Raw genomic sequence first — 14,263 nt, 5'->3', positions numbered from 1 at the left:
GTTAGTTTCAGTCATTGGCAGCAGAGAACTGGAAGGAAAGGCGGCCAATGAGGAATTGGCTTTAGGGATGACCAGTGAGATATACCTGCTGGAGCGCGTGCTACGGGTGGGTGCTGCTATGGTCACCAGTGAGCTGAGATAAGGTGGGGCTTTACCTAGCAAAGACTTGTAGATGACCTGGAGCCAGTGGGTTTGGCGACGAGTATGAAGCGAGGGCCAGCCAACGAGAGCGTACAGGTTGCAGTGGTGGGTAGTATATGGGGCTTTGGTGACAAAACGGATGGCACTGTGATAGACTGCATCCAATTTGTTGAGTAGAGTGTTGGAGGCTATTTTATAAATGACATCGCCGAAGTCGAGGATTGGTAGGATGGTCAGTTTTACGAGGGTATGTTTGGCAGCATGAGTGAAGGATGCTTTGTTGCGAAATAAGAAGCCGATTCTAGATTTAACTTTGGATTGGAGATGCTTAGTGTGAGTCTGGAAGGAGAGTTTACAGTCTAGCCAGACATCTAGGTATTTGTAGTTGTCCACATATTCTAAGTCAGAACCGTCCAGAGTAGTGATGCTGGATTACTTGCATTTAAGAGCAGTTGGAGACCACGGAAGGAGAGTTGTATGGCATTGAAGCTCGTCTGGAGGTTAGTTAACAGTGTCCAAAGAAGGGCCAGAAGTATACAGAATGGTGTCGTCTGCGTAGAGGTGGATCAGAGAATCACCAGCAGCAAGAGCGACATCATTGATGAATACAGAGAAGAGAAATTGAACCCTGTGGCACCCCCATAGAGACTGCCAGAGGTCCGGACAACAGGCCCTCCGATTTGACTCACTGAACTCTATCAGAGAAGTAGTTGGTGAACCAGGCGAGGCAGTCACCAGAGAAACCAAGGCTGTTGAGTCTGCCAATAAGAATGTGGTGATTGACAGAGTTGAAAGCCTTGGCCAGGTCGATGAAGACGGCTGCACAGTACTGTCTCTTATCGATGGCGGTTATGATATCGTTTAGAACCTTGAGCGTGGCTGAGTGGCTGAGATCCATGACCAGCTCTGAAACCAGATTGCATAGCGGAGAAGGTACGGTGTGATTCGAAATGGTCCGTAATCTGTCTGTTAACTTGGCTTTCGAAGACTTTAGAAAGGCAGGGTAGAATAGATATAGGTCTGTAGCAGTGAGGGTCTAGAGTGGGGGATGACCGCGGCAGCTTTCCAATCTTTGGGAATCTCAGACGATACGAAAGAGAGGTTGAACAGGCTAGTAATAGGAGTTGCAACAATTTCGGCAGATCATTTTAAAAAGAGAGGGTCCACATTGTCTAGCCCGGCTGATTTGTAGGGGTCCAGATTTTGCCGCTCTTTCAGAACATAAGCTATCTGAATTTGGGTGAAGAAGAAATGTGGGAGGCTTGGGCGAGTTGCTGTGGGGAATGCAGGGCTGTGGGTAGGGGTAGCCAGGTGGAAAGCTGTAGAAAAATGCTTATTGAAATTCTCAATTATAGTGGATTTATCGGTGGTGACAGTGTTTCCTAGCCTCAGTGCAGTGGGCAGCTGGGAGGAGGTGCTCTTATTCTCCATGGACTTTACAGTGTCCCAGAACTTTTGAGTTTGTGCTACAGAATGCAAATTTCTGCTTGAAAAAGCTAACCTTAGCTTTCCTAACTGCCTGTGTATATTGGTTCCTAACTTCCCTGAAAAGTTGCATATCACGGGGGCTATACGATGCTAATGCAGAACGCCACATGATGTTTTTGTGCTGGTCAAGGGCAGTCAGGTCTGGAGAGAAACAAGGGCTATATCTGCTCTTGGTTCTACATTTATTGAAAGGGGGATGCTTATTTAAGATGGTGAGGAAGGCACTTTTAAAGAATGACCAGGCATCATCTACTGACGGGCTGAGGTCAATATCCTTCCAGGATACCCGGGCCAGGTCTATTAGAAAGATCTGCTCGCTGAAGTGTTTTTAGGAGCGTTTGACAGTGATGAGGGGTGGTCGTTTGACCGCAGACCCATTACGGATGCAGTTAATGAGGTAGTGATCGCTGAGATCTTGGTTGAAAACAGCAGAGATATATTTGCAGGGCAATTTGGTTAGGATGATATCTATGAGGGTGCCCGTGTTTACGGATTTGGGGTTGTACCTGGTGGGTTCATTGATAATTTGTGTGAGATTGAGGGCATCAAGCTTAGATTGTAGGATGGCCGGTGTGTTAAGCATGTCCCAGTTTAGGTCACCTAGCAGCACGAGCTCTGAAGATAGATGGGGGGCAGTCAGTTCACATATGGTGTCCAGGGCACAGCTGGGGGCAGAGGGTGGTCTATAGCAAGCGGCAAAGGTGAGAGACTTGTTTCTGGAAAAGTGGATTTTTAAAAGTAGAAGCTCAAATTGTTTGGGTACAGACCTGGATAGTAAGACAGCCTGCAGAGTTCTATCTCTGCAGTAGATTGCAACACCGCCCCCTTTTGCAGTTCTATCTTGTCGGAAAATGTTATAGTTAGGGATGGAAATTTCAGGGTTTTTGGTGGTCTTCCTGAGCCAGGATTCAGACACAGCTAGGACATCCGGGTTGGCAGAGTGTGCTAGGGCAGTGAATAAAACAAACTTTGGGAGGAGGCTTCTAATGTTAACATGCATAAAACCAAGGCTTTTATGGTTACAGAAGTCAACAAATGATAGCGCCTGTGGAATGGGAGGGGAGCTAGGCACTGCAGGGCCTGGGTTAACCTCCACTTCACCAGAGGAACAGAGGAGTAGGATAAGGGTACGGCTAAAGGCTAAAATAACTGGTTGTCTAGTACGTTCAGAACAGAGAGTAAAAGGATCAGATTTCTGGGCATGGTAGAATAGATTCATGGCATAATGTACAGACAAAGGTATGGTAGGATCTGAATACAGTGGAGGTAAACCTGTGCATAGAGTGACAATGAAAGAGATATTGTCTTTAGAAATATCATTTAAACCAGGTGATGTCACCGCATGTTTGGTAGGTGGAACTAAAGTGTTAAATAAGGAGTATTGAGCAGGGCTAGAGGCTCTACAGTGAAATAAGGCAATAATTACTAATCAAAACAGCAATGGACAAGGCATATTGACGTTAGCGAGAGGCATGCGTAGCCGAGTGATCATAGGAGTCCAGTGAGTGCCTTCAGGCAGCTAGCGGGCTGGGGCTAGCAAGCTAGCAGAAGGGCCTTGGAGGGACGTCGCAACGGAAGAAAGTCTGTTGTGGTCCGCTTGTGCTATTACTTCGGCAGACGGATCAACAGGGCTCCGTGTGGTAAACCAGGCCAAATGGCAAAATAGGTATAGTGGCAAAATAATTTCCTCTTAAGCTAACAGTCCGATGTGCTCTGGACAGCTAGCGGGCCGCGGCTAGCAGGCTAGCTGATGGGCATTCAGGGGACAACGCGACGGCGGAGCCAGTTGAGAAAATCACATTGGTGGTCCAGTCGTGATGGGTCGGAGGGGGTCCAGGCCAGTTGGCAAAATAGGTATTGTAGCCCAAGGAGAGGCTGATGGACCTCTTTGGCTAGCCGGGAGATGTGCCTAGCAGATGGGCCTAGCAAGGCTAGCTCCAGGCTAATTGGTTCTTGCTTCGGGACAGAGACGTTATCCAGGAGTGGCCACTCGAATAGCGAGTTTGTAAACAAAGTAAATGTAAACAAACACTATCGCCTCAAAACATGAATAGCGAGTTTGTAAACAAAGTAAATGTAAACAAACACTATCGCCTCAAAACATGATTAAAACTATCATTTTGATATCATGGGTAGTCGGTCCTTGAATCTTGAGTGGTTACATTTCTCCAGCCCCATCCTTCAGCTTTTTACCGAAGCAAGGGCATGGGAGAAAGCGTTGTTGTTTCAACTGCTGATTCCTGCTTTAAGTATATGCGATTTCTAGTCAAGTTTATTCATGCCATTTGTAGATATTAGTAATTTCAGTAGAGGTCACGCTGTGGCCATCTCATGACTAACCCTGCTCTTCTCTCGCCGCCCCCCCCCCCCCCCCCCCCCCCAGACTCTGCCTTCATGATGGTCAACACCAGCGGACGTTTCTCGGGCCAGAAGGCCCAGTTGCTCATGCCCCAGCTCAAGGAGAACGACACCCACTGCCTCATCTTCCAGTACTACGTAGCGGGACAGCGCGAGGGTGCCAACCCGGGCCAGCTCAACGTCTATGTCAAGGAGAACAACAGTCCGCTGGGCATCCCTGTGTGGAACGCCACAGGGCCCGCCTACCCCACCTGGCGCCAGGTGGAACTGGCTGTCAGCACCTTCTGGCCCAACTTCTACCAGGTGAGATGGGATAAAGATGGTGATGGGCTGTGTCTATAAAAGGGGCACATAGAACCAGGGGTAGGGTTGTCAGTGAGGGCCCTACTGTTAAAATGTAAGGTTTTGTCCAAGTCAAAGTCCTGTTGTACTGTGGGCAGTTAGGAAATGGTAGACATTGTGTTATTATCCTCTGTGGGCTGTACGTCGACTGATGAAGTGGTAATGTTGGTGGAGATAAGAACCCATCAGATCGGGACATCTTCCCAGCAGCAGAGCCATCTTTAAACACTGCCTATTAGCAGGGAATAATATTGAACTCTGACAGAGTCCATGTTTTCTCAGTGTGGGTCCATGGCAGTACAGTAAACACATTCTCCAAGGTCTCTGGAGGTCAAACCACTTTCTATTATCACCTCCCCAATATTTCTCCTCTCTGAAAATTAAACTCATTTTGTGTGCAGCATCGTGCCGTCAGGCAGCAGCGCTGTGAATTTCCAGCCGAGGCAATTACCGCTCATGCCAAATGTTTGGTTTCCTCCCACATGAGGTCAAACACACACACACACACTCGCTCACAGGGTCAGTGTGTACTGAGTGACCCGGCATGTAAGCCCGTCAATATGTCATCTGCCCCACGGATGACCCTCAGATTGAAGGCCGATGGTGTGTGTGTGGAGGGAGTTGGTGGGTCACACCATCGAGCCCTCCTCCTCCCACTAACACACAGTGTTGGCTGTTAGACACGTTTTTTTCACACACGTGCCTGTGAGGTTTTCCCTAGCGAGACCGACGGTAAAGAGTGATAAATACATCTCCACGTTTCCCAAGAGAAATCACCGCCATCTGTTGTTTGACAGAGGCACCGTGCAGAAGGAGCATCTCTCTGTGACTTCCTATTACTCTTTCAGATTAACAATGGAAAGGCGCCATCTTCAAAGCTCTATACCCAATTAGCAATGTAGCAAGTAATTATGGGGTTTCTGTAATTGCACAGTATCTTTAAGTGTTTGTCAAAATGAAAACCACCTGGTATTCAGAAATTACTTTGTCTTTTATTTTGTAATTACAGCGTATGGTTTTCACTCCCCTCAGTTTACAATGCAAGTCTATCAGCGCAGGTCTAATTACATTGCAATGGTTGGGCCGCATTTTGAGAAACTTTTAATTAACCATATTTGAAATGCACGGCGTGATTATTGTCTTCCCCAGCCCGGCACACTCTGATCTTGATCCTGGCATTTTGCGTTGTTCATCTCCACCTGCTCTGTTATTTCATTTTTAGACACAATCACAATTACCAGGTGATCTGTAAAGGAACATTGGGGTGACATCACATCAGTATTTAATGAACAGTGTGAGAGGGAGGAAGGGTCCTTTTTTCCCTGTCTGCTATTATGTATGAATAAGAGGTCAGCCTTTTGTTCTTAGGAAGTTTCAACAACTTACTGACAATACTTTTTGTAAAAGATGTGGTGAACCTGAAGTTGCACTAAGGACGCCTTGAAGTAAAGCAATACCCACAAACACACACGCGTCGGAGGAGCACTACTCGCATTCGCTTATGCATTCAAATCAAGCCTACTTCTCTAGCCCCCACAAGCCACATGAACGTTATCATGGCTAATTGAGCTCATTCACCAGGTGCAGCTAAAGAAGATAAAACACATGGAGGAGGGGGGTTTGGGTGTCCGCCGGGGTCGAGCGGGTTGCTTAGCATCACCACGGCGACAAACATTAACAACCTTGGTTTTAATCACCCCGGGCGGCACGTTGTGACATTTTGCACGCTGGCGTTCGCGTTTTTATTTCCTTTTTGCAAATTAGGCCCTCGTTAAAGGCGTAATTAGCGGCCGAGGCTTCTGCCGTCGCTCAAAAGCAAGAGAGAGGGGAGGAGAGGGACACAAATCTATTAAAACCCATCTGAATGGTTTTATTAAAGGCATCTCGTTTGGCCTCAGCTCAGCAATGTTATTTCATGGCTAATGACTCATTTTCATCCTATTTGTTCACTGGGCATTGGGACTGGTGCGGTTGGCCCTCCCTTGTAACACACAAAGGCCATATTTAAATAGGTTCCATTGTAGTAGGTATGGTCCCACAACAATACATCCTACAGCAGCTGATGTGGTAAGCATGATGAGGGGAGCCACGAGAATAGACAGTAGATCCATTAATAATTGGGGCGGCAGGTAGCCTAGTGGTTAGAGCATTGGAGTTGCAAGATCGAATCTATGTGCTGACAAGGTAAAAATCTGTCGTTCTGCCCCTGAACAAGGCAGTTGACCCACTGTTCCTAGGCCGTCATTGTAAATAATAATTTCTTCTTAACTGACTTGCCTAATTAAATAAAGTTTAAATAAAAAAATAAATACAAATAATTCTGGGCTCCATACGTCAGCTTGGTATGAGGCGCACATCTGAGGCCTAGGGCTGTGTCCCAAATGGCACCCTATTCCCTATATAGTGCACTACTTTTGACCAAGGTCCTATATAGGGAATAGGGTGCCATTTGGGATGATACCTACCATTCATAGGATCTGCTGTATTGAAGGAGTTTGAACAGAATCATGGCTAGAATTGTAGCAGTGTTTTCTTACAGGAAGTAATGCGTAGCGCATAGTGTTTGGATATTGTAGTCTGACATTTGGATATTGTAGTCTCCCCGGACATTTGTTTTGGTTTGCTATTTTTGCTTCTACAAACCTGATATCTGGGCCCCACATAGTTCTATTATCTTAAGTGTTTGTTTTTGTTGTTCAGAAACTTTGAACGCTGCACTTTTTGTTCTTGATCGTATCTGTCCTCTTGCCCTCGACCGCCAACGGACCGTTTCTGTCATCCGTTACCGAGTCAAGTGAGATATTCAGGGTTCACTCACAACCATTACAGAGGGCGTGTGTTTCATACCAGAACGTTGTTCCCTTCCCTTCTGCCCTTGCTCCCATCACTGATCACTGAATATGGTGGCAACTAAGTCTCAGCATTGTTTACAGCTGCCCAGTTGTCCCAAATCCATGAAGGTGAGTGAACAAGGACAAGGGGACTAGTGCATAGGGAACAACTTTATGGAATGAAATGACTGGGAACGAGGGAGGATCTCCAGAAAGCGAGGTCCCATTGGCCCGTTTTCTGGCCCATAGAAAAGCTCTGATGTAAACCAAGTTTGTTGGGTGTGCTGCCAGAAACTCTGCGTGAACAGGAAGGCAGCCCTTGCGTCTTTAACCAGTTGTTTCCTGAGCGATAAGGGCCATGGAATGTGGTCTCTGTGGGGCCACTCCTCTGAAGTGGACCGCGAGGTCAGAAGTGTGAGAACCTGATTCGGGCCGCTCTATTCGTCACTGTGGTAACGCAACAGAGCGTCCCTCGCAGGTGCAGCCGTTAAAAAAAGAACCCATGATACAGACACCCTGTCATAGAAACCATGACTCCAGAGTCCAGACAGACTCTCTACCGTTCCCCTCCCTCCTCCCCGTGGGAAATGGAGGATGAGACTCTGTACAAGAAAACAACATATTTTTTTAAAAACATTTAAATGATTAGGTCGATCTTTACGAGGTGTGTACCCTCAAACAGTTTTCTCGGCTGAATTCCACTCACGGACTGTAACAGCACTGATGAAGAGGGGGAAGTGGGCTGGGGATCCAACCCATATCACATGTCTCCTAGCTAAAGCATGCTCTCTGGAAGCCATGATGATTCAGGGATATAAATGAACCCATTCATCATAGACCCAGGCCCCATTGTTTGAAATGGAAAGGGTCCATGTAACAGTAACCCAATCCTTTTCCCCCGTCCGCCTCCCTGCCTCATGCCCCATGTTTGAAGCCTGAACGCGTGGGCCCGGGCCCCTTAAACTGTAGCAGCTGCCAGCTTCTCCCTCCTCTAACTAGACGTACAATGAATGGAGCACAGGAGCGTTGTCTATGCCTGCGTTCCCATTCTCTACTCTTCTCCTGAAGTGCGCTAGCACATTCCCTGACATGGATTTATTAGCAATGGTGAAAACTCCCTCCAACCGATGCTTACACCAATTTGATGGTTTTAAATCCATGAGTGTTCAAGAGAAGTGCACACTTTAAAGATGTAATAGTAGGATGCGTAAGGTATACAATTTCAAAATTGGCTAGTGCATCATTAGTTTTCCTCTTGTCATGTCAGTCATTGCACACCTTAGAGCTATTTATAACTTTTTAGCTAGGTTTTTAAGACCATAGATTTTGTTGTAATGTTTGAGTCATTAAAATATCAGATGACTACAAATGCGACATGGCAAAATGTGTAGAATTGCAAGAATATGTGCTTTAAAACTGCAACATTTTCTCTGCATCCCATGGCAAAATGTGTAGAATTGCAGGAAATAAGCTGTAAACCTGTTAAATATTCTCTCCACCAACAAGAGTGGTGTGAACAGTTTGTCATGAACAGTGCTTGTTCCCATAGAAATAGAGGAGGGGTGCGGACACAGAGCGTTGGGACACATTCTTGAATAGGATGACAGGAAGTGCACGGAGGTTGCTGTTTATGTTTGTGCCAACTGCCAACCTCTTACCCCCCTCTCTTTCTCTCCTTTCCTCCCCTCTGCAGATTGTCTTTGAGTCGGTGAGCACAGGACAAAGAGGTCTACTAGCCATCAAGGACGTCACACTGCAAGGCCACCAGTGTAGTAAGTCTCCCCCCCCCCCCCCCACACACACAATGAATGTGCTATGTAGCACCTGTCCCTTGCGTGTCTCATAAGTCACCCACTACCACAGGGTTGTCACTCTTCAGGCCCCCCCATCTCCCTCTTCTCACATGTTATTGCTGTCACCTACCGACCCATGTCTGTGCTATATAGCCAACTCAATATACAGTATATTCCTGGGCAACATATTCACAGTCCTGTGACACGAACGAAGCTAGAATATACTACACAAGCCGTCATATTAAATATGTCCTTTGAATCAAAGGCAAAAGGACTGGATGGCGGCGAGCTTGTTGTGCCATTGCCCTCCTCTCCAGGAAAGACTCCGGTTCCACAATCCTCCCCCAGATGTGTGAAATTCCATGTGAGGAAGCTAGACTAATTGCCTCGGATAGAATGGCCAAATTTGCTTCGCCATGTAGCCAGGCACAGAGGAACACCACTACACAAAGAATGTGGCATGATTGCAAGTGCGTAGTACAGCACACACATTATGTTGACTAAAGGTATAAACACGCATGAACCACTCACATTTTTCTTCGTCACATTTCAGTTCTGTTTAGTCGTTTTACGAACAACGTCACTAGCCTAGACTCGTGTGTGACTTTCCAACGGCTCTCGACAGATTAAGTGTCAACAAAGAGGGGGACTTAGGCTCTTCAAAGTTTGGCCTCGGTCCACGTTTCTTTTCCAGGTGAAGCAAGGCAATACCATTAGCCCTCAACTCCAAAGACTGGTGGAGTGCTGAGCTGGGAGATATCAGGGCCACCGCGTTACTTCACAAGAGTTGTATTAATTGCCTACCGCAGAGTTCCGTGGCGCGCACTCTAGTGTACCTCGTCTCAGATATCAGAATCAAGGTCGTCGCCCACCACGGCCTGCGTGCCTCCAACACAGAGACAAGGGGGAACTAATTAAAAACGTATTTCCATAATTTCATTGGCATGGACTTTCATCCGTGCGTTAGTGAGGTAGTGATCCCACCTACCATTATGTATTCAGATTGACCCAGATTCCCCAGCCAAGTCAGATTTGTTGTTAGCTCAACTGGCAAACTATTAAGGAGTAAGGAGACAACCCACCCTACGCACGCACCATATCAACAAGTTTACATAGAAGTGTGTGTTTTTGATAGTGACCAAAATGCAGGGAGCCCTGAACCCTGAACAGGGGCCAGAAAAAATAGTTTATGGCTCCATTTTGATTTGCAACCTGACCCCTAACCCCTTTTCCTCCCCTCCTCCCCTTTTTGCTTTATCCCTGTTATTGCTGCGCTGGTGAAAACTTTCTTCTAATATCCTTGAACTCTGGAGAGTCGAAAGGTTTATACTTTCCCCGGCTAAAATATTTTCACCACAGCTTGCCTCCTGACCTTTCACCTCTGTAATATCCTAATTGAAAACGCTGTCCCTGACTCTCCTCCTGGGAAGAAGGTAAAAATAAAAAGTGTAAGGATCCATTTTGTGATTGAATCTCGGCAGATTTCTCCCCCGCGTGGCTCAAGAGATCAGACCAAGGTTAGGCCAACGCCAATGGAGAATAAATGTGATTTGTTTTTGGTAGGATTGAAAGATAATTGGCCGTATTAGTATGAGTTGAGGCAGGTTCCATATACGTGCTCAGCTTACTGGAGAAATTGAGAAAAGGGGAATTCGGGAGAAAAACAACCACCACAAATTCCCATTAATCTCAATAAGAATAAAACCGTTAGACTCAAAGGAAATTAAACTGAAAGTGGATGAGACTACAATACATGCAAGCACTGTATTTAGCATGCTTAATATGGTTTTGGTTATTGTATACATCTCTCTCTCTTCCTCTCTTTTAGTGAGCACCCCCCACTTTCTCCATATCAAAGGTGTGGAGGTCAACGCCAGGCAGACTGCCACGTTCCAGTGCACAGTTAACGGTCGACCGCAAGACAGCCATAACCTCTGGTTACAGGTGAGTCCATTTTGACCTAAACACTCGGAACGCCGGAATTCCATAACTACTAGAATGGCCATGACAGTCATTCTTACAGTTGATATTTCAATTGTGTACATAGTCCATAATAAGTAATACATTGCTAAATGAATTAATTTATTATGTTAAAATAGGTAATAAGAAACCTCAGGATTTCAAATGCAAATTGTAATCAATCAGAGAGGTATTGATTGGTCCAGAAGTGCATAGAGGGTTAATATTAAAATAAGACGACAGTGTATTTCCTGACTATTAGACAACAGTTGCCTGCTCAGCTGGCTCATACAAACTACACCTAAACTATATTGAAACTAATTTCACACATATAATGATAATAATAGATGTGGCCTAAAGACTAGATTAAATTGACAATGGTCTGATGGGTGACAATATTATGTAATAGAGAATGAAGAGACTGAAGAACAGAGCAGGGTGCATTGACAAAGGAATGGAGTTTACCAAATGGCACTTTTTCCATATTCTAAAGAGATCCAGGCAGGCCAGGGGGGGGCGGCACGTACAAATTACTGTGCAACTATATCGTACTTTTCCATTGAGACAAATTGTTGAAAAGTATTTGTATAATTTTGTTGCAATGTTTTCATTAACCATGTCCAATATTTGTTTGCCAATATATAAAAAAATTCCTCATGTTGATGTCGGTCACGTTACTGCTATCTAATGTGAGCTAGTTATACTGCACGTACTGTGCAGATCCAAAATAATCCTAATGGTGGCAGCCTAAACCACAAATGAATGTTTTACATGAAATAATGTTATAGTTAGGTGCAATATAGCAGGATTGGGATTTTAGGCTACCATCCTTTTGGATTATGTTGGAACTGCGTAAACTCGCAGTAGTAGGCTTGTATTATAACTCTAGAGTGGGGGGGACAACTTTTGCAGAAAATATGTACTAACGCTGACATCAAACACGCTTGAAAATCATGATTTCATAATATTTGTGGTAATAAATCACAGATTCCAAGGTCAATTAGCTACAGGACCATCTTTCTGCCTAATTAATTACACCAAAACAAATACACCCGCTCCAACATCCCTGTAGTAACAACACTTCACAATGTTACACACATGTACAGACCAGCATACAGTCCTTTCTCTAACTAAATATTCACAGTGTTTGGGAGTTATATTACACAGTACTAGGATGTTAGTCCATCCATAATGATTAGAAATGAAACAAAATAAAACTGTAGGTGCAAACCTGTCTGACTTCTCTTTCCCTAGAGTGTTCGTATGTACATCTTTGTCAATTGTCATGATGCATTCTATCTTGGGTCATTGGGCTCCTAAGCCAGGTGTGTAGACATCTTAATGCACTAGTGGAAAGATCTCTCACAGCTGCTAACTGGGATGGTCAGCGCTGCCTGTATGATTTGATTGCCTTCAGTGATAGGAACATATCAGGGTCTAACAGTTTATACACACAGGACATGTCAGAAGTGGTGTCTTTCCTTTTTTTAAGAGGTAATGTTTAGCAGGAATATGCCATGTTTTTCTTGTGTGGGCCGTCCCACTCTCTATGTTCTCCTGTGTTCTGTCCTGTCTGCTCCTCTCTTGCTCCCATCTCTCCCTTACTGTCTGAATTTCTGCTTTCCTGGATCTCCTATATTATTACAGAGAAGCTATAATATCAGTACCGTAGCAATATGAAATATTCTGAACAGACAAAGACACACAGAAGCAATATACACGCGCCCGCGCGCTAGCTAGCAAATTTTAGCCGTATTTGCATTGACATGAAATCAGTCAAAACACCTCAAAACAACACATGCTGAAACAAGCCACTTCCGATTCCCCATGGCAGTGTCATTCTTGCTGGCAATCTGGCCATCCAGAATCACAACAGGTTGACTTCTGCCCCGTGGAAGTGCGCACGTCAGCCAATCCATCTATGTAGCTAGATGCTAAATAATTGTGGTGTAAACACACACACAAAATCCATGAACTTATTCCTGCAAATACAACGACTGTCTCTGTGTTTGCTGAGCTGTATCTCTCGCCCTCTTTCTCAAGAAGAAATTCCGTATGTAAATCTTTTTATAAATTGGAAAAAAATGTAACTCCGCAGTCCAACTTTGTTTTAATTACAAATAGCTAGCCAATTGAGCTGACGTTACCAAAAGTAAAATGATTTTAGGCGAAAGCTGGTGACGTCAATGTGCTATACCCTACCAGAAAGAGCAGATTCCAAGGTTTCTAATGAAGCTATTATTTCCAACCAACTCTACAAATTGCGTGAATGGTCTTTGTTTCAAAATACAACTTTTTCCTAGAACATCCGTGGCTCGGTGCACTTTCCTCGTGTGAGTAGGCTACTGGTGACAATCAGCAATAGCCATTTGGAGAAAATATCCTTTATTTTCTTCTGTTATATTCTTACTGTATAATATGTGTGTTGACTGTGGTAGGGCAGGGCCTGTGATGTGACTGCATGGCGGAGTCATAGATTGGCATGGCCCAGCCATAGATAGCCTTGGCTACTAAGCACAGATAAATAAAACTCAAAACAGGCTATTATGTTCTTTTGAAATAAATTGTATTTAATCATGTCTTTTATGATCTTCCTAAACAAAATATGAATTGATATCTTTGTGATTTTGTAAATTAACACTAGAAGGCATGGTGACAAAAAAAACGCTGCAATTTTAAAGAAATGTCCCCCTGTCCTTGACTTTTCCTAAAGTCTATACGCTGAGTATACCAAACATTAGGAACACCTTCCTGATATTGAGTTGCACCCCCCCCCCCCCCCCCTCCCTTGCCCTCAGAACAGCCTCAATTTGTTGGTGCATGGACTCTACCAAAGGCACTTAAATATTTTGTCATGACCATTCACCCTCTGAGTGGCACACAAACACAATTCATGTTGCTCCCGAGTGGCGCATCGGTCTAAGGCACTGCATCTCAGTGCAAGAGGGGTCACTACAGTCCCTGGTTCGAATCCAGGCTGTATCACATCCGGCCATGATTGGGAGTCCCATAGGGTGGCGCACAATTGGCCCAGCGTCGTCCAGGTTTTGCCGGGGTAGGTCGTCATTGTTAATAAGAGTTTGTTCTTAACTGACTTGCCTAGTTAAATAAAGGTTAAATAAAAAAAAGATGTCTCAAGGCTTAATCATTCTTTAACCTGTCTCCTCCACTTCATCGACAGTGACATCAATAGCTTTCACCTGGATTCACCTGGTCAGTCTATGTCATGGAGAGAGCTGTTTTTTTAATGGTTTTCCCCATTACCCCTCCTCCCGACAGTAGGGCCTGCTCCGCTCATTCTCCCGATAGTTAGGTGCCGTGCCCAGTTGATAGTCACCCTGATAATTGCCT

At 45.0% G+C, this 14,263-nt stretch overlaps 1 protein-coding gene across 3 annotated transcripts in view; it reads left to right on the top strand.

Moving 5' to 3' along the window:
- The window catches only part of LOC115195565 (receptor-type tyrosine-protein phosphatase mu), a 310,061-nt gene that overhangs the window by 86,592 nt on the left and 209,206 nt on the right, over nucleotides 1–14,263 (top strand). For all 3 annotated transcript variants that reach the window (XM_029755546.1, XM_029755547.1, XM_029755548.1), the window contains exons 3-5: nucleotides 4,013–4,290; nucleotides 8,854–8,932; nucleotides 10,782–10,897. In XM_029755546.1, the coding sequence (XP_029611406.1) occupies nucleotides 4,013–4,290; nucleotides 8,854–8,932; nucleotides 10,782–10,897 (473 nt within the window). The remainder of the gene's footprint in view (nucleotides 1–4,012; nucleotides 4,291–8,853; nucleotides 8,933–10,781; nucleotides 10,898–14,263) is intronic.

The sequence above is a fragment of the Salmo trutta genome, chromosome 6, assembly GCF_901001165.1.
Source record: "Salmo trutta chromosome 6, fSalTru1.1, whole genome shotgun sequence".
Taxonomy (NCBI): domain Eukaryota; kingdom Metazoa; phylum Chordata; class Actinopteri; order Salmoniformes; family Salmonidae; genus Salmo; species Salmo trutta.
This window is presented reverse-complemented; position numbering and strand designations above follow the sequence as displayed.